Source organism: Ovis canadensis, chromosome 15 (genome assembly GCF_042477335.2).
Source record: "Ovis canadensis isolate MfBH-ARS-UI-01 breed Bighorn chromosome 15, ARS-UI_OviCan_v2, whole genome shotgun sequence".
Taxonomy (NCBI): Eukaryota; Metazoa; Chordata; class Mammalia; order Artiodactyla; family Bovidae; genus Ovis; species Ovis canadensis.
In genome coordinates this window covers 54,665,057-54,686,977 of record NC_091259.1, presented here as the reverse complement: position 1 = coordinate 54,686,977, position 21,921 = coordinate 54,665,057, and the positions used below count along the sequence as shown (strand labels likewise).

Genomic DNA, 21,921 nt, shown 5'->3' with positions numbered 1-21,921 from the left:
GGCATGGAGATCATGAAGTACTGGAAAGCAGGTATAATGGGGACAAAGATAGGAGATCTAGAAGGCTAGGAACGTTGCCAGAGAGGCGATATCTAGGACTGTGGGCTTGCCAGGTCATGAGTTGGGACAGCAAAGTATTCCCATGACTTTTACTGAGTATTATGTAACACTGATGTCATAGTAATCACAATCAATCCAGAACGATTACTCATTTATCAGAAAGGGAAGGGTTCTTCACACACAGACCTGAATGACTGCAGCTGCCTGACTGTGTCACCTCTTGGACTGTATTTGCTCAGCATGTAAACCTTTGGGTGTACATGGTTGACAGGCTCTAACAAGGCCACATCAGGTCCTCTCAGGCACCTAATCTAGCTCCTTTGTTCACTGGCAGACAGTGGCCACCTGACCGCTTTGCTCTGCGTCTTCTCTCCTGACTTTGTATCCTACAGGTCTCAGCTGGACTTGGAAGTTCCTGAGGAGAAGACCCTCCAAAAAAGAAGCACTGGCTTCTTACCACAGATTTCCCTCCTGGGTAGCCAGATAATGGCCGTTATGAAGACAGAGAGATACCTGAAGAAGATCCACTTCCTTTATCTCAACGTGGCTCCCAGCCGCTACTTTACGTGAGAGCCCCTGCCCAGAGCCCTGAGCTGCCCCTCCCGCTCCCTGACTTCCCCCACACTGTCTTCCCCTCCGCTCCAGACCTGCTACTTTCCTGTCCTTCTCTCTCCCCTCTCGTTCCTTCTGTCTCCCAGGTCCCCTCTTCTTCCCTCCCCGCCTTCTCCCCGCTCTTCACTTCCTCTTGCTCCCCTTTGCTCTCATAGCTTTTCGTGTTAGTCACTCTTTTCTGCTTTTTGCTCTGTCTTCTTTATTTTGTCCTAGAATGACAGAAACATTTGGTCATCACTTCGGAAGGGAATTTGATGGTGAACTCTTCTAACTCCAGTGCAAGAATCAGGTGTTCATTTAAACCTTTGTGCTTCACAAGGCATCATTTTCCTTAGACTACTTTCCTTTAACTTTTACCTTTTGATCCTCGTGTTATCTCTGTGCTGTGAAAACAAGTCTTCTTCCATATGACTCGAGAGTCATTCATTCACTTTCTTCCATTAGATCAAAATCTTTAGTATTTTTAAAAGCCCTGTTCAAGTCTCTTCTCTTCCCAGAAATATGAGTAGTAATTACCGTTAATCGACCTTTTTAAAAATACCTGTGTCATTTAATCCCCCCCTGCCAGGTAGGTGCCATTATTATTCCATATATGAGATGAGTAGACTGATGCATAGACAGGTTACGTGACTTGTCCAAGACCACATAGTAAGTGGTAGAAACAAGGCTGACAGCTGGTACTGTCTTAACTCAAAAGTCCATCCTCTTGAGCAGTATATGATATCTACTGCCAGGAATCTGTATATCCTGCAAACACTGACCTCTTTCTCCTGAACTTCAGTAGGACTAATGATCTGTACCATCCACTGATTTACTGATCAATTCATTTAACAAGAGCTCACGGAGAGCACTGTGCTCGTTATTAGGCAATTGTCTCTTGGCTCTAGTTTTGCTCTTTTCTCTCTGCTTTGTAATGCTGGGGCTGGGACTCTGTAAACTTCATTTCTCTTTTTTCAGCTAGCTTCCTGTTAGGTTTGATTCACAGGGGGTGCTAGAAGGAGACCGGATAGCAGGATAGAAGGAGAAGGGCCTTTGTCCTTCCTTTGCTTTCCCTTCATATCATTGCCCCAGAAATGGTCGTTCACTGTGCCAGCAGCAGGCCCTTTCTGAAGTAGCCTCTTCCTGATCCTGGCACTGCAAGAGGGATCAACGCCAACCAAGAGGTAGCCCTGCCCATCAGAGTTCCGAATCATAGCTCTACAAGGCCCCCCTCCGAACTCCTTATTTACTAGCAGCAACCAGGCGGCATTCCTTAGAAATCCAAGTTCCTGTGCTACAAGCCCCTCCTCCTAACGCATGGCTTCTGAGAACCCAAACCTCTCTCCTTTGTCCCTCTAGTCTCAGGGCTGGCATCCATTTCCCGTAGTTATTGTCTCTGCTCTACCTTAGTTTTTCCCCTTTTGCTTTTCAGGTGTCCTCTGACACCTTTTCTGAAACACATTTTCTTTATTGAATTCACTTTGTTGAAATGCTGAATACCATTTCTGTTTTCCTGACTGGACTCTGATGTAATACTTGGCATCATGAGCGGTCTCAGGAAACGATCCTCAAATATGGGATTCTGATATTGGTTTGGTAATGTCGTTGGCCTTGGACAGTACTAGGCTTCTTGCTAATGGGAAATAGCATGCTAGGAATCCACGACTTGTGGTGACGTCACAACTGACTGAATTGTCACTGTAGTTGAAGATGATGAACTACCTACTGACACCTAGTGGCTGCTACACTTGACTGTCCAGCCGTAGTGATAGTAATGGTAGCGATGTGGGATGCGAGCCTTGTTGGCAATGGTGGAGAGCCTACAGAAGGAAAGTGACAAGCGTAGGGCTTTCAACTATCAGCTCAGTCATAATCAGAGAAGCAACATATTCGAAGATAATTAGGCACAGAGAGAAACAAGAAACCATGAGCAAGAGAACTAAAAAAGCAGTGACTAATTACAGGGCCCACATCTGCCCAAAAAGGACCACAGTGAAGTGAGTTTTGCACTTGCTGCTGCTTTCCTCCAAACAGAGATGCCAGTAGAGGCAGTGGTGTGTCAGTTTTACTATATGCTCCGGAAAGATAGAGAAGAGGAGGTGACCTTTCATCAGACTCAGAAAACTAAAGAGCAGAAGTGGGTTTGAAGCAGATTTGGTTTTAAAACAAAAGAGCTGGGGGCCCACACCAAGGAGGGAGGTGTTTTCTGGTTCAATCTGTGTTGTAACCAGAGTCCCATCTGGAAGCCCAGGGGATTTAATTTGTGGGTTCTCTAATGATTTTCATGTTTTATCTAGATACTTTGCCCAGTTTTTCTAGTTGTTCTCAAGGGAAGTGTTGGTCCATATTGCTAGTGCACCTTCAGTAAAAGTGGAAACCTGGCATTTTTTGTTTCACTTTGAGGTTTTCTTTCAGTGTATTTGCAGTTCTCAAAATTTTCTTATATTTGTCCTAGATTGCCACACTTGCAAGGATCTCAGTCCCCAGGCCAGGGATTCAACCTGGGCCACAGCAGTGAAAGCCAGAAATCCTAATCTCTAGGCCACCAGGGAACCCCCTGTCCTAGATTTTGATTTATGCTTAGGGAAGACTACATTCCTTCACTTCCTTAGGGTCTTTGCTCAGCTCTCCCTGACTCCTGCCCTGTGCAGGAAGAATAGCCTCCATTAAGAAGGCCACAGGGGAAGGAGCATCCCCTTGGGAAGTCAGGCCTCAGTTAGGATAGGTAGCTATCCTGCGGGATGCTGCATAGTCCAATGGTTAAGAGAGGGGGGCTTCAGTCAGGTAGATTTGGTTTTTGAATCCTGGCTTCCCTGGTGGCTCAGTGGTAAAGAGTCTGCCTGCCAATGCAGGAGATGCAGGTTCAGTCCCTGGGTGAGGAAGATCCCCTGGAGAAGGAAATAGCAAACCACTCCAGTAGTCTTGCCTGGGAAATCCCACTGACGGGAGCTTGGTGGGCTACAGTCCATGGTGTCGCAAAAGAGTTGGACACAACTTAGCAGCTAAACAAAAATTCTTTCCTTAACTACCTTGTGCAAACTTATGACTTCTCTTTGTTCAGTTTTCTCATCTGTAATTTGGGGATAATAGTATACTTGAGAAGATCTAGTCACTTTGTCAAAAATGAAATAAAGTTTTTATATGATGTGACTTACTGAGTTTATTTTGGTATCTATGTATATGCCCTTGAGTCATTTGCTTAATAACATATGGGGGGAGTGATGGGAGAGAGAGAGAGAGAGAGGAGGGCGGTTTACCTTTTAGGCATTGTATGCATAAGACTTGGGACACACAGTTTTTAAAAGGCTAAAAAATATTTTTAGTGCTTAAAAATATTACTGACTCCAAGTTATGACAAGAAAACTGCAGGATAAAAATTAATAAATGCTTTATTAAATGTGCCCAAGCATGGCATTATGGCAACTAGTTTTTCTCAACTAGATAAAGCACATAATTTATATGTTATATACTTACGTATAGAGTGTATTTAATGTGAGATGTGGGAGCATTTTCCTGAAATAAGACAACTTACTAGGATTATAAGATGGCTCTGGAGGAATTTATCTGGTTCACTAGATGGCAGTTTTCCTCTTTATTGGCCTGTGTCTAGTGTTCTAGTTACCCTTGCTTTCCCCCATCCTCAGTTACTCCAAAGAGCCTTCCCTGATTATCTCTGCATGTTATTTCAGCATGTAGGATATACATATTTTATCATTTCTAAGATGTACATTTTCTTCACATTTAAACATTTCTGAAATTGTCATGCACCTTACAAATTGGTGGCATATCATATTGATAGCATTTTTTCTTTTAGTGTTTCATAAAAGAATGTTGCAGCTTACAGTTGATAGCATCTTAGATTTGATGGGATGTAAGTTCTCTGCATCTGGAGATATGAACTGCTTGGAACTGGCTAGTAGCCTTTTTCTTTCTTCCCACCTGTTTTTGGCTTCCTTTTCTTCTTAATATCACATCTTTCTGGTTTGAAGAGCATTCTGCTCTCTTTCCCCTCTTCCCACTGTCTTCCGCCTTCCTTTCTGCCTCCTGGTTTCCCCTTTCTATCCTTCTTTTGTCCCTCCCTGGAGTCTGCACAAGTTCCCAAGGCCCTCACTGATCTGTGCTCTGGTTCAAAGGCCTTACAGCCTGATGGTGGTGCCAGCCAACAAGGTGAATCCCGAGCACTACATCTTCTCTCCCTTTGGGATCCTGCACGTACACCCTGTGGAGGGCAGTGAGGCGATGACACTGGGTACCTGGCACCGCCACTCTGTCCTCTGGCAACAGCTCCAGCTTATTCCATTCTTCAAGTATTGCCTCTTACGCAAGGCCTTAGCCAGGTAGGTGATGTTGGCTCTGGGCTTTGGGAAGAGGCATCACAAAGAGCCACAGTACACTGTCACTTCCCTCTGGTTTGTAGCTGGAAGAAGAGTGTGAAGTTGCAGAGGCTGCACCAGCATCGGTCTTTCCTAGAGAAACACCTGCTCCTGGCTGTCCCCCACTTTGGAGCTGGGCTGCTCCATATCAGCAGGTGAGTCTTCAAGTCACAACTTCTATGGACTTTAAAAAAAAATATTTATTTATTTGGCTGCACTGGGTCTTAGTTGAGGCATATGGGATCTAGTTCCCTGACCAGGGATTGAATCCAACCCCACTGCATTAGGAACACAGAGTTCTTAGCCGCTGGACCACCAGGGAAGTCCCTGCAATGGACTTCTGAAAATTATTTTATAAGCAGTAATATACATGATCATTTTAGAAGGTTTGGAAAATACAAAAACAGCACAAATGAAAAACCTTTCAGTCTCACCATCTACAGATAACCATGACATTTTGTCACATATTCTTACAGTCTTTTTCCCATCATATATACAAATGCAATCATACTTTACATAATTGTTCTGTAACCATTTTTTCCTTCTGAAAAATATATTCTGAACATATCTGTGTATTAATAAATTTCTATATCAACTTTCTCCAGATTGTCCAGTTATTAAATATCAAATCTGAGGATATAATGTAGGTATTTGAAACTGCTCTTACCATGGTATTACTTGAATTCTTTTTTTTTTTTTAAGAAAAACTTAGTTTCTCCTGTTTTCAGTTCTTTATTACTTTCTCTGCACAACTCCTCACCATTGCAGTTACGTTCTGTGATCGGAGTTGGAAGCTCAGATGCCTTCAGGGCCCAAGGAAGAGCTGTGAAAGAAACACAGTGGGCTGGATTCAAGACATTAGGAGGCATGGGACTGCAGTCAGCTTGGGGATTGCACCTGAAGAGGACAGTCACTACCTAGTTCCAATTGATTCTTACCGTTAGGAATATGGATCCAGCATGCCAGCCACATTATTTTTTCAGGATGACCTAGGAATCCACATTTTGATGTAAAATCTCTTAATTTTATCTGGTTATCTTTTAATTTTTATTAAAATACCAAAAAGTTTTATTAAAACACTGTGCTGGCCAACTCTAAGTGGTACATACAAAAACCCTTTCATTCTGAATTTGGCCCATGTGCTACCAGTTCACAACCTCAGCTCTAGAATTTCTCCAGTCTAGCTTAATTATCATGGCATAATTGGATGCACAGATCTGAATTTAAGTCCTAAACACTAGCAAGAGACCTTACTCTTTGAGCCCCAGTTTCCTGATCTGAAAACAAAAGATTTTTTCTACTCAGTTCAGTTCAGTTCAGTCGCTCAGTCATGTCCAGCTCTTTGTGACCCCATGAATTGCAGCACGCCAGGCCTCCCTGTCCATCATCAACTCCCGGAGTTCACTCAAACTCATGTCCATCGAGTTGGTGATGCCATCCAGCCGTCTCATCCTCTGTCGTCCCCTTCTCCTCCTGCCCCCAATCCCTCCCAGAATCAGAGTCTTTTCCAATGAGTCAACTCTTTGCATGAGGTGGCCAAAGTATTGGAGTTTCAGCTTTAGCATCATTCCTTCCAAAGAACACCCAGGACTGATCTCCTTTACAATGGACTGGTTGGATCTCTTTGCAGTCCAAGGGACTCTCGAGAGTCTTCTCCAACACCACAGTTCAAAAGCATCAATTCTTCGGCGTTCAGCTTTCTTCCCAGTCCAACTTTCACATCCATACATAACCAATGGAAAAACCATAGCCTTGACTATATGGACCTTTGTTGGCAAAGCAATGTCTCTGCTTTTGAATATGCTATCTAGGTTGGTCATAACTTTCCTTCCAAGGAGTAATCGTCTTTTAATTTCATGGCTGCAGTCACCATCTGCAGTGATTTTGGAGCTCCAAAAAATAAAGTCTGACATTGTTTCCATAGCTGTTTAAAAAAAAAAAGTCACAGTCATAACCAACTCTTTGCAACCCTTTGGACTGTAGCCTGCCAGGCTCCCCTGTCCATGGGATTTTCCAGGTAAGAATACTAGATTAAGTTTCCATTTCCTTCTCCAGGGGAGCTTCCTGACCCAGGGATCAAACCAGCATCTCCCAAGTCTCCTGCTTTGCAGGCGGATTCTTTACTTGATGGCTTCCCTGATGGCTCAGTTGGTAAAGAATCTGCCTGCAATGTAGGAGACCCTGGTTCTATACCTGGGTCAAGAAGATCTGCTAGAGAAGGGATAGGCTACCCACTCCAGTATTCTTGGGCTTCCCTTGTGGCTCAGCTGGTAAAGAATCTGCCTGCAATAAGGCAGACCTGGGTTCAATTCCTAGGTTGGGAAGATCCCCTGGAGAAGGGAAAGGCTGCCCACTCCAGTATTCTGGTCTGGAGAATTCCGTGGACTGTATAGTCCATCGGGTCGCAAAGAGTCGGACATTACTGAGTGACTTTCACTTTAACTTACTTTCACTTTCTTTACTCAGTGAACCAGCAGTGAGAATTAAATGAGATAGTGAATATAGAGTACCATGTTCAGTGCCTCAGTAGGAACTGAGTCAATGATACCCATATGATCATACTCTGTTTATCAGGGAGTCAATTTTTTCAAGGATATTTTGAGATGTAGATTTTTCAGGGTGGTTGTAGGGGGAATAGATAACAGAAGTGGGTTTCTTCAGGGATGGTCAGCCCGTAGAGAAGTTGGAGGTTCCTCACCTTTGATTCTAAAACCTGCCTGTCCATCTAGACTGTAAAAACCTGAAGCTTTCCTTATTCCAAGAAGAAGCCTCTGCAGTCTCTCCTTCTAAGTCAGACCCTAGGATCTCTTTGACCTTCTTTCCTGGCAGAAAGGGTTACCCAATGTAAACATTTGTGCATACCCCAAACTTTTGCCAAAGAATTCCACAGTCAGGAACACCCTGGGCTTAAACTCTTCCAAAGAACCCTCAAGAGGAGGCTGTCACTGTCAGTCTCTGGGAACGTTATGCTCTCTCTAAACCTTTGCTCATTCTGGGGTGAGCTGGTCTAGGAATAAGTCAAAAGAGTCCAAGGAACGAGGGGAGAGTTGCCAGCTCTGACCAGTTTAGCCCTTGATTCCAGACTTCTGCAGGAGCTTCACACTGTGACCTGGCTCCCCCATGAAGCAGATCAGTGCTACGAGCTGCTGGACCTGCGGCGGGCTCTAGCCAAGGAGAACCACAAGGCTCTGCGGCTGCTCTATCGCTGCCTGCGTCTCTGCACATCCATCCTTCATCTGGTAAGAGGCTCCCATTTATGGTGAGGTTTTTCTCCAAGCTGAACATGCCAGGGTTTCAGCTATCTCTTGGCAAGCTTCCCAGTGTGCTCTGGACTCTGCAGTGGGCTCAGAGTCTTTGTCCTGTTTACCAACAGCAGCCTGTACCCTAGGTGGATGGATTAATAACAGGTAGGCAGAGGCTTAGAGTCAATCTTTTCCTAAAGGCTTGAGAGGAGTCGAGAAGGAACACAACAATGTCTGATTTTCAGTCATTTGTGCCAGGAGCAGTAGAGAATTTGAAAGTTGGGATCCTGATCTTACGTGTTTCTGGGCTTATCTTGGAACCTCTGTTGAAATTTTGTCAGGTCACCGTGGCTGATAGAAGCATCCAGTCATGGAGTCCTCCCTTCTTGTGCCTACCTTACATCTGTGGTACACATCCCCTGTGCGTGCGTGCTCAGTCTCTCGGTCGTGTCCGACCCTTTGCAACTCTTATGAGCTGTAGCCCACCAGGCTCCTCTGTCCAGGGGATTTTCTAGGCAAGAATACTGAAGGAGGCTGACATTTCCTACTCCAGGGGATCTTCCTGACCCAGGGATTGAACCCATATCTCCTGCTTTGCAGGCGGATTCTGTACTGCTGAGCCACTGGGGAAACCCTTCCTTATGTCTGTTGCTGCTAAGTCGCTCAGTTGTGTCCGACTGCGCAACCCCACAGTCGGCAGCCCACTGGGCTCCCCCGTCCCTGGGATTATCCAGGCAAGAACACTGGAGTGGGGTGCCATTTCCTTCTCTAATGCATGAAAGTGAAAAGTGAAAGTGTCGCTCAGTCGTGTTCCAACTCTTAGCGACCCCATGGACTGCAGCCTACCAGGCTCCTCCACCCATGGGATTTCCCAGGCAAGAGTACTGGAGTGGGGTGCCATTGCCTTCTCCGTTCCTTATGTATACACCCATATAATAACTACCAGCAGATCAAGATAGACAATTTCTATAGAACCTCGGCAAGTTCCCTGGTAATTTCTCATCAGTGCTTCCACAAAGGTAACCACTGTTATGACCTCTGTCACCACAGATTAATTTTGTCTGATTTGAAATTTCATGTGCTCTTTTTTTGTTTGGCTTTTTTTCACTTCATATTATGTTAGTGAGATTTATCCCTAGCACTATAGGTGGTAGCCGTTCACTCTTTGGTGTTGCAGTGTAGTGTTTTACTATACAAATGTGCCACAATGTATTTGTTAATTCTCCTGTTGATGGATATTTGTGTTAGTTCCAGTTTTTTACTATTGTGAATAATCTTATGAAGTTAGTGTGTTTTTTGCTCGACATAAACCCCATTTCTTTGGGATATATATTCCAGGAGTGGAATTGCTAGAGTAGGGTTTAGGTATGTTTAACAGTGCCAAACAGTTTTCTAGAGTAGTTGTACCAGTTTATATTCCCATCAGACTTCTAGTTGTCCTGTGATCTCATCAGCACTTGAGAGTGTTGAGGTTTTTAATTTTAACCAGATTGGTGAGTGTATGGTTTTAGTTTGTGTTTCTAGGATCACCAGTGATGTTGAGCATCCTTTCAAATGTTTATTGGCCATTTTGGTACTCTCTTCTGTGACGTATTTAACTCTTGTTCAGTTTTGATTGGGTTGTCTATTAATTTGTAAGAGTTCTTTTATATGTTCTGCATGTAAGTCTGGTATCAAATATATAAATATTGTGGACATTTATCCTAGTCTGTGGTTTGCCTTTTTACTGTTTTAATAGTGTCTTTTGATGAGCACAGGTTCTTATTTTCTTGAAGTTCATTTTATGATTATTTTTTGGTTAGTGTCCTTTGGGTTCTGGCTTAAGAAATCTTTGCCTATCCCGTATTCGCCTATATTTTCTTCTAGAAATTTTATTACCTTATCATTTACATTTAGTTGTATGATCCATTTCAAATTAATTTTTCTGTATGGTGTGAGGTAAGAGTCAAAATTTTTCTCATTTATGGAAAAGACTGTTCTTTCCCTACTAAATTACATTGGTGTCTTTTTCTTAAATCAAATGATTGTGTATGGGTGGGCCTGTTTCTGGACTCTCTTCTGCTCCATTAATCTATTTGTCAATTTTAATTATTGTAGCTTCATAATAATTCTTAATATCTGATATTGTAAGACCTACAGCCTTTTGTTATTCAAGATTTCCCTAGCTATTCTAGGTTCTTTTAATTTCTATATACATTTTCAGATCAGCTTGTTAAGTTCCGCAAAATACCTTACTGGATTTTTTTTTTTAATTCACTTGCTTTAAATCTATAGATCAATTTGGGGGAGAATTAATATCCTAACAATATTTAGTTTCCTAATCTATGACATGGATCTATTGATTTATTTTGATTTCTTTAATTACTTTTGACAAGATTTTGCAGGTTTCCTGTAGAGGTCTTGAACATATTTGTATTCATTAGATTTATTGCTAGATACTAGACATTTTTTGTTGCTATTATAAATGGTATTTTAAAATATTGGTGTTTTCTGATAGTTGCTATACCATATACAAAAATTAATTCATGGTGGGTAAAAGACAGTAAGTACAAAAAGAAAATTTAAAAAGCTTTCTGAAGGTAACATGAGGTAATATTTTTATCATCTCAGGGTCTCTTAAAACAGAAAAATTAAAAGCCATAAAAAAACAATGTTTCTATATTAAAATTAACTTTTTAAAAATCACCACTGAAAAAATGAAAGGACAAGCGAATGCAGCACTTGCCACTTCCTGTGCTGCTGTGTGGAGTGGAATGGAACCAGCCCCTGTTGGCAGTCACCCCAGGGGTGGGGTGCAAGGGCAGTAAGGCAGCATCAGCGGTCAGCACAGCTGGCAACTGAACTGTTACAGAACCCAGCTTATAATCTGGGCTACATAAAAACATGCTGCTGTCCATCAAAATGCAGCATTATTGAATAACTCAGATAGATTAGAAACAAATTATGATATTATATGTGAGTGTTTTAGATACTCATCAATTTTTAAGGAAGTTTCCATCAATTCCTAGTTTGTTAAGAGGTTTTTTTCAAAAATGGGTATTGAATTTTGTCCAGTGATATTTTTTTTTCTTCTTCTTCTTCTTCTATTTAGATGATCGTGTAATTTTTCTCCTTGAGTCTGTTAATATGGTGAATTGTCAGTGTTAAACCACATTTGCATTACTGGTATAAACCCATTTCCTTCCCTCCTTCCTTTTTCCCTCCTTCAGTAGTTGAGGCGTGGGCTCAACTGTTCCTTGGCATGTGAGATCTTACTTCCTTGACCAGGGCCTGAACCTGCATCCCTGAATTGTAAGGCAGATTCTTAATCACTGGATCTCCAGGGAAGTCCCCTAACCAGCACTCCTGACTCCTTGTTTCCTGCTGTTTTTTTTTTTTTTCACAGCTCTCATAATTTTTTCATACAATATAAATTTACTCTTTATATGTTTATTGTGTATTGTTTATTATGTTTATTGTATGTACTCCAACAAGATGGTAGGAATTTTTTCTGTTTCATTAACTAGTATTTTTCTATTACTTATTGTAGTGTATGACATACAGTAAGTGCTCAGTGAATATTCGTTGATTGAATGAATGCCAAGTTGAGTTTGCATCTATATCTTTCTCCCAAGCAGAATAAAATCTTGGCATTCTTCTAATTTTCTTTTTCTCCTCTCCCTACCTTCCACCCTTCTCATTATGCTTTTTTTGATATCTCCTGGAATTTTAGTCCTATCTTGTTACAAACATTTTGTTTTATGGTTTCTCATTTAAAATTAATAATATATTTCACAATTTTTTTTTCTCATTACAACTTCTTGTAGACCACTTTATCTTCTTGTATTCATTTTCTTATGTCAGAAATATACTCCTTTTTTTTCCAGAGAGAATCTGTGGATGGTAAATTTTTAGAGTCTTTGTATATCTAAGAATGTCTTTATTCATCTTCAAACTTCAGTGATACTCTGGCTAGATATGGAATTCTAGGTTTTTAAAATCTCCTTAGAACTTTAAAGATATTGGCCCTAGTGGTAAGGTTTTTAAAATGTATACTGATTATGTTCTGTTGTAATTATTATTGTTGTTGTTACTTTGTTTTTTTTAAGAATCCCCATTTTCTCTCTATCTTCATTATTTTTTTTTTTGAAGTATAGTTGATTTACAATGTTTCTTTACCAACTGAGCTATCAGAGAAGCCCCATGAGAAATCTCTTTAGAACTTTAAAGATAATGCCCCTCAGTTGAGTTTGGTCGCTCAGTCGTGTCTGACTCTTTGTGACCCCATGGACTGCAGCACACCAGGCTTTCCTGTCCATCACCAATTCCCGGAGCTTACACAAACATGTCCATCAAGTCAGTGATGCCATCCAACCATCTCATCCTCTATCGTCCCCTTCTCTTTCTGCCTTCAATCTTTCCCTGCATCAGGGTCTTTTCTAGTGAATCAGTTCTTCGTATCAGATGGTCAAAATATTAGAGTTTTAGTTTCAGCATCAGTCCTTCCAATGACTATTCAGGACTGATTTCCTTTAGGATTGACTGGTTTGATCTCCTTGCAGTCCAAAGGACTCTCAAGAGTCTTCTCCAACACCACAGTTCAAAAGTATCAATTCTTCGGTGCTCAGCTTTCTTTAATGGTCCAACTCTCATATCCATACATGACTACCGGAAAAACCATGGCTTTGACTAGACAGGCCTTCGTTGGCAAAGTAATGTCTCTGCTTTTTAATATTCTGTCTGGGTTGATCATAGCTTTTCTTCCAAAGAGCAAGTGTCTTTTAATTTCATGGCTGTAGTCACCATCTGCAGTGATTTTGGAGCCCCGAAAAATAAAGTCTGTCACTGTTTTCATTGTTTCCCCATCTATTTGCCATGAAGTGATTGGATCAGATGCCATGATCTTGGTTTTCTAAATGTTGATTTTTAAGCCAACTTTTCCACTCTCCTCTTTCACTTTCATCAAGAGGCTCTTTAGTTCTTCGCTTTCTGCCATAAGGGTGGTGTCTTATCTGAGGTTATTGACATTTCTCCTGGCAATCTTGATTCCAACTTGTGTTTCATCCAGCCTGGCATTTCACATGATGTACTCTGTGCATAAGTTAAATAAGCAGGATGGAAATATGCAGCCTTGTTGTACTTCTTTCCCGATTTGGAACCAGTCTGTTGTTCCATGTCCAGTTCTAACTGTTGCTTCTTGACCTGCATACAGATTTCTCAGGAGGCAAGTAAGGTGGTCTGGTATTCCCATCTCTTGAAGAATTTTCCACAGTTTGTTGTGATCCACAGAGTCAAAGGCTTTGGGGTAGTCAATAAAGCAGAAGTAGATTTTTTTCTGGAACTCTGTTGCTTTTTTGATGATACAACAGATGTTGGCAATTTGATCTCTGGTTCCTCTGCCTTTTCTAAAACCAGCTTGAACATCTGGATGTTCACGGTTCACATACTATTGAAGCCTGGCTTGGAGAATTTTGAGCATTACTTTGCTAGCTAGAGTGAGATGAGTCCTATTGTGTGGTAGTTTGATCATTCTTTGGCATTGCCTTTCTTTGGGATTGGAATGAAAACTGACCTTTTCTAGTCCTGTGGCCACTGCTGAGTTTTCCAAATTTGCTGGCATATTGAGTGAAGCACTTTCACAGAATCATCTTTTAGGATATGAAATAGCTCAACTGGAATTCCATCACCTCCACTAGCTTTGTTCGTGGTGATATTTCCTAAGGCCCACTTGACTTCACATTCCAGGATGTCTGGCTGTAGGTGAGTGATCACACCATCATGGTTATCTGGGTCATGAAGATCTTTGTTATATAGTTCTTCTGTGTATTCTTGCCACCTCTTCTTCATATCTTCCGCTTGCATTAGGTCCATACGTTTCAGTCCTTTATTGTGCCCATCTTTGCATGAAATATTCCTTTGGTATTTCTAATTTTTTTGAAGAGATCTCTAGTCCTTCCCATTCTATTGTTTTCTTCTATTTCTTTGCATTGATATAATGTCGCTAGTGGTAAGGTTTTAAACAGATTATCCTCTATTGTAGTAATTATTGTTGTTGTTAGTGTTTTGTTTTTTTTTTTGGAATCTCCATTTTCTCTCTATTTTTATTATTTATTTAATTTTTATTGATGTATAGCTGATTCCCAATGTTGTGCCAATCTCTGCTGTACAGCAAAGCGACTCTATTTTACACACACACAAACATATATATATATACATTCTTTTTAAAATATTATTTTCCATTATAGTTTATCCCAGGGTATTGAATATAGTTCCCTGTGCTATACAGTAGGACCTTGTTGTTCATGGTTTTATCCTAGGTGTCACTCAGTAAGTCCTCTCAATGTGAGATGATACCTTCTTTTTGCAAACATTTACAGTGGAACTAACCATGCCAGACTCTGTGTTAAGCAGTTAGGGTTAAGTGTGACAGAAGCAAATAAGAAGTAAATTCCTCGGAGAATTTACAGTGTAGTGGACGAGTCACACGAATTGATAATGGTGCGCTGGACTAAGGACTGTGGTATAGGAACCACTGGATATTGAGGGCATTGCTAGAGCATGGAAGAGGACACCCTGCCAAGTATCCAAGGCAAGTTTGTATATGACATGCCTAGCTTAGGTTTCAACTGCCTTATGTCTGGGTCTCAGAAGACTAGGATCTGAGCTCAGAGTGAGCAGAATACAATTCGTAGCTACCTCATAGTTCTCACCACAAGCTCTGCTGAGCATCAAAAAGGATAGGAGAGCAGCAGGGACCAGAGGGTCCGTCTGGCCAAACGTACCTTCCTGGTGTCTCTCCTCTGTTCCTCATCAGGACAGGCCAGAGAGGTGGCAACTGTCAGCACTCTTGTAGGCTGAGGAACTTCCCAGCTGTGAGATGAACCCACAAAGAGGCTCCCAGGCTTTTATCCCACATTTCCCATCCCCCACTGGAAAGTCTTTGTGAGTAGCCAGAGAGAGCTTCTGCTCTCACGGAAGGCTATGTTATGCTGGTCAGCATGCCATATCACCCAGGCCTAGTAACTAGACACCATAACCTGGAATAATTACTGGGCCTTATTTGTTGAATATCTTTTTTTTTTCTTTGTCTAATCTATGCATGGCAAATCTCTCTATTTACACACGCACACACTTTCTATTTGAGTTCCCCCCTGGGGGCATTGGAGGAGACCCTGGTTTGATTCCTGAGTTGGGAAGATCAGCTCGAGAAGGGATAGGCTACCCACTCCAGCATTCTTGGGCCTCCCTGGTGGCTCAGATGGTAAAGAATCCTCCAGCAATGCAGAAGACCTGGGTTCCATCCCTGGTTTGGGAAGATCCCCTGGAGAAGGGAACAGCTACCCACTCTGGCTTACAGAATTCCAAGACTGAGCAACTTTCACTTCACTGGGGGCTTTTGGCAGACAGGCCTGGCCTATCAAATCAACTCATTGTAGCCTCTCAATATATGTTCTCCATTTCACATCTTCTCTGGTCACTTAAAGATTTCCAGGGCCAGTCTCTACTAAGAAGCAGCCCTCCATCTGCATATCTAGGGTCGAGGTTTTAGACTCTGAGACCCAAGAGCTTTGCAACAGACCAGGTGGTGGCCAGTTTGGTCTCCATCCCCCTTTCTCCAGTGCACTTTCCACTCTCCTGACAGATTCATGAGGATACATACCAAATGCAACAGGGCCTGCAGCAGCGACTGAAAAACTGCAAGAAGATCAGGACAGACCAGACCTCCGTGTACCTTCAGAAGGCGCAGTGCCAGCAGCTGGAGCAGAGGCTGAAGCAGGCGGAGGCGTGGCTGCTGCAGATGGGACAGCTGGCCCGCTTGGTAGACTATATGATCTGCCAGAACCTCGTGTCCATCATAGAGGAGGAGATAACCTCTTTTGTGGCCAACATCCTGCAAGTGAGGTGGTGGGTAGCATATGGGAAGGTGGACAGGCAGTCAAGGGCCAACTGGCAGGGAGCAAGTACTGACCTCTGGCCCCACAATCTCTCCTGACCTTTCTTTACAGGCCCCAAGGCAGAAACCCTTTCTCTTAGCACAGCTGGTCTTTGACAGTAGTGGTCAGCTGTCTCAGGAGCCCTGTATTGAAAATATGATCCAGACTTTAACTGTGGGCCTAAGGTCAACGAAGGCCTCTGCCCTGAAGGTATTTTGGTTCGGGCAGGGGTCTGGCTGGAGGAATTCCCTACAGGGAATACCCTGTTCCTATCATTTAGAATCAGAGGCTCTCAGCCTGGTCTGAACCCTCATTGTTTGCTCTTTCTGCCCCTTCTTTGCACCTTGGCATGAAGGTAATGCAGTCTACAGACCTGAAGACCTTCTGGGAGTCCCTGTATATTGAAGGTATTTAAGGAGCCCTAGGCAGTAGGGAGGAAGGGTGGAAGGAGGGAAAAGGGCACGTGCAATGTCCTCATGGCCATAGAGTCGGGCATTGGACATGGATGGAGCAGCTCTAACCTGGGTCTGAACACGTGCTGAAGAGGGTAGGAGGGTAGAGGCATGGTTTTGCTCCTCGTGCGTGTGCCAATGGGATTTTGTGATGGGTGGGTGCATTGTATGTGAGAGAAGAGAGTCAAAGATAACTTCAAAGTTTTTGACTGGACAACCTGGAAGAATGGAGTTCCTGTTTCCTGAGGTTGGAAGACCGCATGAGGAGCAATTTGGAGGGGAGTGGGTGGAGATCAAAGCCCATTTGAGGCTGTTAAAAGTTTGAGGTTCAAGGTCAGCATCTAGGTAGAGATGTGGACTAGGCAGTTGTTTAAATGGGATTGGGATTCAGGGAGAGATCTGCATTAGACACAAATTTCAGAGAAAATAGATGGTATTTAAAACCATGAAACCTGGTTAGTTCTAGAAAGTGAGTCCTGATGGGGAAGGGAAGAGATCTGAGGATGGACCCTTGGGAGGGGGCACTGTGGTCTTTATGTGTTTGCTGTATGAATTTAATTTATAAACATTTTGATGCCTCTTCTCCCTTTTTGTGCAAATCTTAACACAAATACCAAAGTTGGCAATTAACCAGTTTCTAAGAATTAAGGCGAAGGCCGATTTCAAGGGTGTTCCTTAAGACAGGTGCTGAGGACTGGCTTGCTCAGCTTCCTTCCGCACCTCCTCCTCTGTTCTGCATTTCTGAAACTGCGTTTCTCAGACCTCCTCGAGGCTGGGAGTCATAGGTTATTTAGAGCTATATGTGACTTCAGTTCAGAATTGAGGTAAGTAGGGGAGAGAGGCAGGACGCATGCCATCTGTTCTGCTGGTGGGGCTCGTAATCGTTTATGATCATGTGTTTATGTAGCTGGTGGTATGGCGATGACATCCCAATTTGCCAGGCAGCACAAATCCCTAAACACTTGGCCTAGAGTGTTTTTGATTTTCAGTTCTTGCAGTCACTCACAACTCATATGATTTTATAAAATAATTGCTTATACTGGGCTACTTATACTGGGCTTCCCTGGATTGGGAAGATCCCCTGGAGAAGGGAGTGGCTACCCAATCCAGTATTCTTGCCTGGAGAATCCATGGACAGAGGTGCCTGGCAGGCTACAGTCAATGGAAGAGTCGGACATGACTGAGCAACTAACGCTTTCACTGCATATGCTAGCTAGAGTAAATTTTGCCGTCTGCGTCTAAACCCTAACAGATTCCCTGGCACTATGCTTATGATATAGATGTATGTGTAAACTCACTCATGAACAGAGAATGTGTAAGGTGTGTAATGTGGTGTCCACACTCAGGGTAGAGGGAGAAGTTGTATGTGGTCCCTGGAGGGCACTCATGGGCAATCATGGTATGTCCCCCACTAGACGAAGATGAAGAGGACTACTCAGACTCAGACTTCATGATGCCCAAGTTCCAGGGCCAGCCCAGCGATGCTGTGGACGTCTTCTGTGGCCCGAATATAGGATTGGTGTGGCCCTGGAAGTCTCGCACAGTTACTGAAGCCCTGGAGGTCCATGGGCACCGGCTTCGGGGCCAGTACTCGCCCCTCGATTATAAGCAGCTGCAGGAGGACCTGGACAACAGCCCCCAAATCCAGCAGGCGCTGGCTGTCCAACAGGCCCTGCTGGAGGTGAGGACAGAGGCTCAAGGAATGGGATGGTGGCCACCGGTTCCTGTCACCGCCGCCCACCTCTGCCCTAAGCCCCTCATCTGCCTCTAGGACATGCTGCAGGAGGTGCAGGAATTCTGCAGGGATTACCATTGGATGACAGGCATTTATGAGTTCCTGCAAGCCTGGGGGTGTCAAAAGTTGGAGTCTATGAGAGGTTATCCTATCAAGAACTATGTGATGCTGGTGACCCGCCTGAACGCTTGGCAGGCCCAAGTCTCCAGGATACCCATGGAGTTGATCACAAGAGGCAGGCTGCTGCTGCTGAGCTGCCGCAACATACAGGCAGAGATGGGTGAGTGCTGCTTAGTCTCCGTTCTCGGTTTTTTTTTAATTTTATGTATTTATTTATTTGTGGCTGCACTGGGCCTTCGTTGCTGCACGCCGCGGCCTTTCTCTGCTTGCAGCGAATGGGGGCTGCTCTCAGGTTACGGTAGCCCTCTTGAGTAGGGGCTTCTCACTGCAGTGGTTTCTCTTGTGGAGCACAGGTTCTAGCCATGCGTGCTTCAGTAGTTGCAGCGTGCGTGTGTGCTCAGGTGCTAAGTCATGTCTGACTCTTTGCGACCCTTATGAACTGTATTCTGCCAACCTCCTCTGTCCACAGGGTTTCCCAGGCAGGCATACTGGAGTGGGTTGCCATTTCCTCCTCCAGGGGATCTTCCTTAGCCAGGGATCGAACCTGCATCTCCTGTCTCCTGGGTTGTCAGGAGGCTTCTTTAACTACTGAGCCACCTGCGAAGCTCGGTAGTTGCATCCTCACTAGTTGTGGCACCTGGGTACGGTTGCCCCATGGCATGTGGAGTCCAGGGATGGAGCCTGTGTCCCCTGCCCTGGCAAGCAGTTTCCTAACCACTGGACCACCAACGAAGTCCTGTCCTCCCTTCTCTCCTTCGCCTTCTGTACCTTATCCACACGGCCCTCCCTGGGCCTTCAGCGTCCCCCAGAGACCTTTGGTGCAGGAACTAGTAGAACCTCCCAAAGCCCCAGTCCCATCCTTCCCTTTGCCAACTGTCCACTACGGGGGACGGCCTCTCCATCTGTTTTGGCCCAGCTCGTCCCCCATACTTCTCAGGAAAGGTGTCTCTGTCACCTGACATTTTCTGTTCTTATGGTGTGGAAGGAGTCAGACCAAATGTGGCTGAGGAAAATCTTTGCTTGCTCCTTAGGCTAGGAGAACTCAGTTTCTTTACTGAGATTCTCAGGAATCAAGGGTGCCCTCTCTCCACATGTAGCAGTCAAAATTGACACCACGATTTGTATGTATAAAAGTTACTCTCTTTAACTGATCTTGGCTTGTTCTGTAGCCTTAAATTCTGCTGATGGTGAAAGAACAGACAGTTGGCCCTCCATATCTGTATGTTCTGTCTGTGGGTAAAATTCCAGAAAGTCCCAAAAAAGCAAAACTCGAACCGACAACTGTTTATGCAGCATTTACACTGTATTTACAACTATTTACATAGCATTTACATTGTTTTAGGTGTTATAAGTAAGCTAGAGATGATTTAAGGGGCTTCGCACGTAGCGCTAGTGGGAAAGAATCTGCCTATCAATACAGAAGACGTAAGAGATGCAGGCTCAGTCCCTGGGTTGGGAAGATCTCCTGGGGGAGGGCATGACAACCCAATCCAGTATTCTTATCTGGAGAGTCCCAAGGACAGAGGAGCATGATGGGCTACAGTCCATAGGGTCGCACAGAGTCGGACATGACTGAAGTGACTTAACTTAGCACAGAGATGATTTAAAGTACACAGGGGGACATGTATAGGTTATGTGCAAATACTGTGCCATTTCATAAGGGAACTGAGCATGTGTGGATTTTGGTATCCTCAGGAGTCCTAGAACCAATTCCCCTAAGGACAACTGTATTCCAATTGAAAGTGAACACTTTTTTTTTTTTTTCATTTAAAGTAGGACTTTTGGTCTAATTCAGTCTATTTGGAGTAATTGGTCAATTCAAAATTCATACTACGGTTCTCGGTTGTTCTGTTTCTCAAGCGTCCTCAGCTCATTTTCCTCCCCAGGGTGGCACCTGGCATTGGAGAGGGCTTCAGGGCCATGTGCTCTTCTTGGCTGGCTTCTGTTGACTTCCCTGAGGTCTCTGCCCTCCTGACCTTGCTGCTTCCGGTGCAGCTGTGTCCTGAGCTGGAGTAACTGGCCTGTGTTCTCTCAGCTGGTAGGAGCCCAGAGTGTCTGCCCTTGCTGACCTGGCTCTGCATTGTCTTCTGCTGACACCACATGTCCTTGGGGTTTTAGTGAACCCTTCATCCAGTCTTTGTCCTAGGCTGGCCACCCCCATAGCTTCTGCTGTAGGGCCCCTCGCCCCTCAACCCAGGAACACCATCCGGGCCTGCTGGCCATCAACTCTTCACTGTCTCCTGTGTCCACTGCCGTCTGGGAGCTGTGGGGTCTTGGGAACATTATCTTTGATCCTCTTTCTCACGCCCTGTTTTCTGCTCTGCTGTGACTGTCTCATGTCACACGCGTATAAGGGCACCCTGCAAGAGGGTCATCTCCCCAGAGTGACTACATGGAAAGTGGAGCTCAGGCTCACTTGCTATCTATTCGCCCCTCAGCCCATCTCAGTTTCCCACTTCAGGTGTCTACCTACCCACACGAGGCCAAGGCCCAGTTGTTGGTCTCCCTGGATCTCTGAGAAGTCTGGTTTAAGAAGTAGCCTCGTTCCTCTTTCCTCTTCTTCCCTTCCTATGGGAAGCGTGTCTCACACTACTGTTTGCTGGCTAAGTGCCTCCACCCAGGAGATGGCTGTGGAGAGACACAGAGCACAGTAGATTGGGAGCTGGTTCCTCTAGGAAATTGAGAGGTTCTGTTTTGTGACCTAACACCCCCAGATGGCAATGTCTGCTTCCTGCAGAGACTAGGTACTTTCAGACCCATGCCCTCTAGGCCTGCTTGGTTTATGAAGGTGAGAGGCTTTGGAGCTGGGCCTCAAAGTGCTTGCATGCCTAGCTCTCCCTGCCTTTGCCCCTGCACAGATGAAAGCACAGGCTTCCTTAGGTATCTCCTAGGTGACAGAATTCCCTACACCTATCCCCGCCTTCCCTCCTAAATGTACAGAGGGTTCAGGCTAGCCAGGCAGAAGCAGGAGGGCCTGTGATTGACCTGCTTTCTTTCTGACCCTGGTTACAGTGGGCTTTGCTCCACTCTTGCTCAGGAAGTCGGTGTTCTTTCTAATTTGTTGACTTCTTTGTCCTTAATCCAAGGTCAACTGACCTCTTTAAGAGGAACAGATGGAGAGAGAAAAGTGCTGGGTTCAGAACTGTGACTCTGTTTTTACTGGTTTGCATGACTTCATATCACTGAGCTTCAGTTTATTTGTAACATGGACATAATAATGTAGCCATTCACTGGGTTATGGGAAGGAGGATTAAATGAGATACTATTTGCAATATTCCTAGCATTGACTATGGCATGTAGCAAATGCTTAATTTTTCTTTCATTTCACCTTGTTCCCTTCTGTTCACTTTCATCCTTCTTTCATCCTTCTAGTTTTATCTATTTATCCTGCGACTTTGCTCCTCTTCTATCTGGGCTCCATTTAATAGAGAATGA

General features: G+C 44.0%; 1 protein-coding gene across 1 annotated transcript in view; it reads left to right on the top strand.

Moving 5' to 3' along the window:
• The window catches only part of DNHD1 (dynein heavy chain domain 1), a 64,755-nt gene that overhangs the window by 7,577 nt on the left and 35,257 nt on the right, over positions 1 to 21,921 (top strand). Inside the window, exons 3-11 of the mRNA XM_069553302.1 lie at positions 453 to 626; positions 4,785 to 4,988; positions 5,069 to 5,179; positions 8,107 to 8,263; positions 15,888 to 16,142; positions 16,252 to 16,389; positions 16,535 to 16,586; positions 18,047 to 18,312; positions 18,403 to 18,646. Of these exons, the coding sequence (XP_069409403.1) occupies positions 453 to 626; positions 4,785 to 4,988; positions 5,069 to 5,179; positions 8,107 to 8,263; positions 15,888 to 16,142; positions 16,252 to 16,389; positions 16,535 to 16,586; positions 18,047 to 18,312; positions 18,403 to 18,646 (1,601 nt within the window). The remainder of the gene's footprint in view (positions 1 to 452; positions 627 to 4,784; positions 4,989 to 5,068; positions 5,180 to 8,106; positions 8,264 to 15,887; positions 16,143 to 16,251; positions 16,390 to 16,534; positions 16,587 to 18,046; positions 18,313 to 18,402; positions 18,647 to 21,921) is intronic.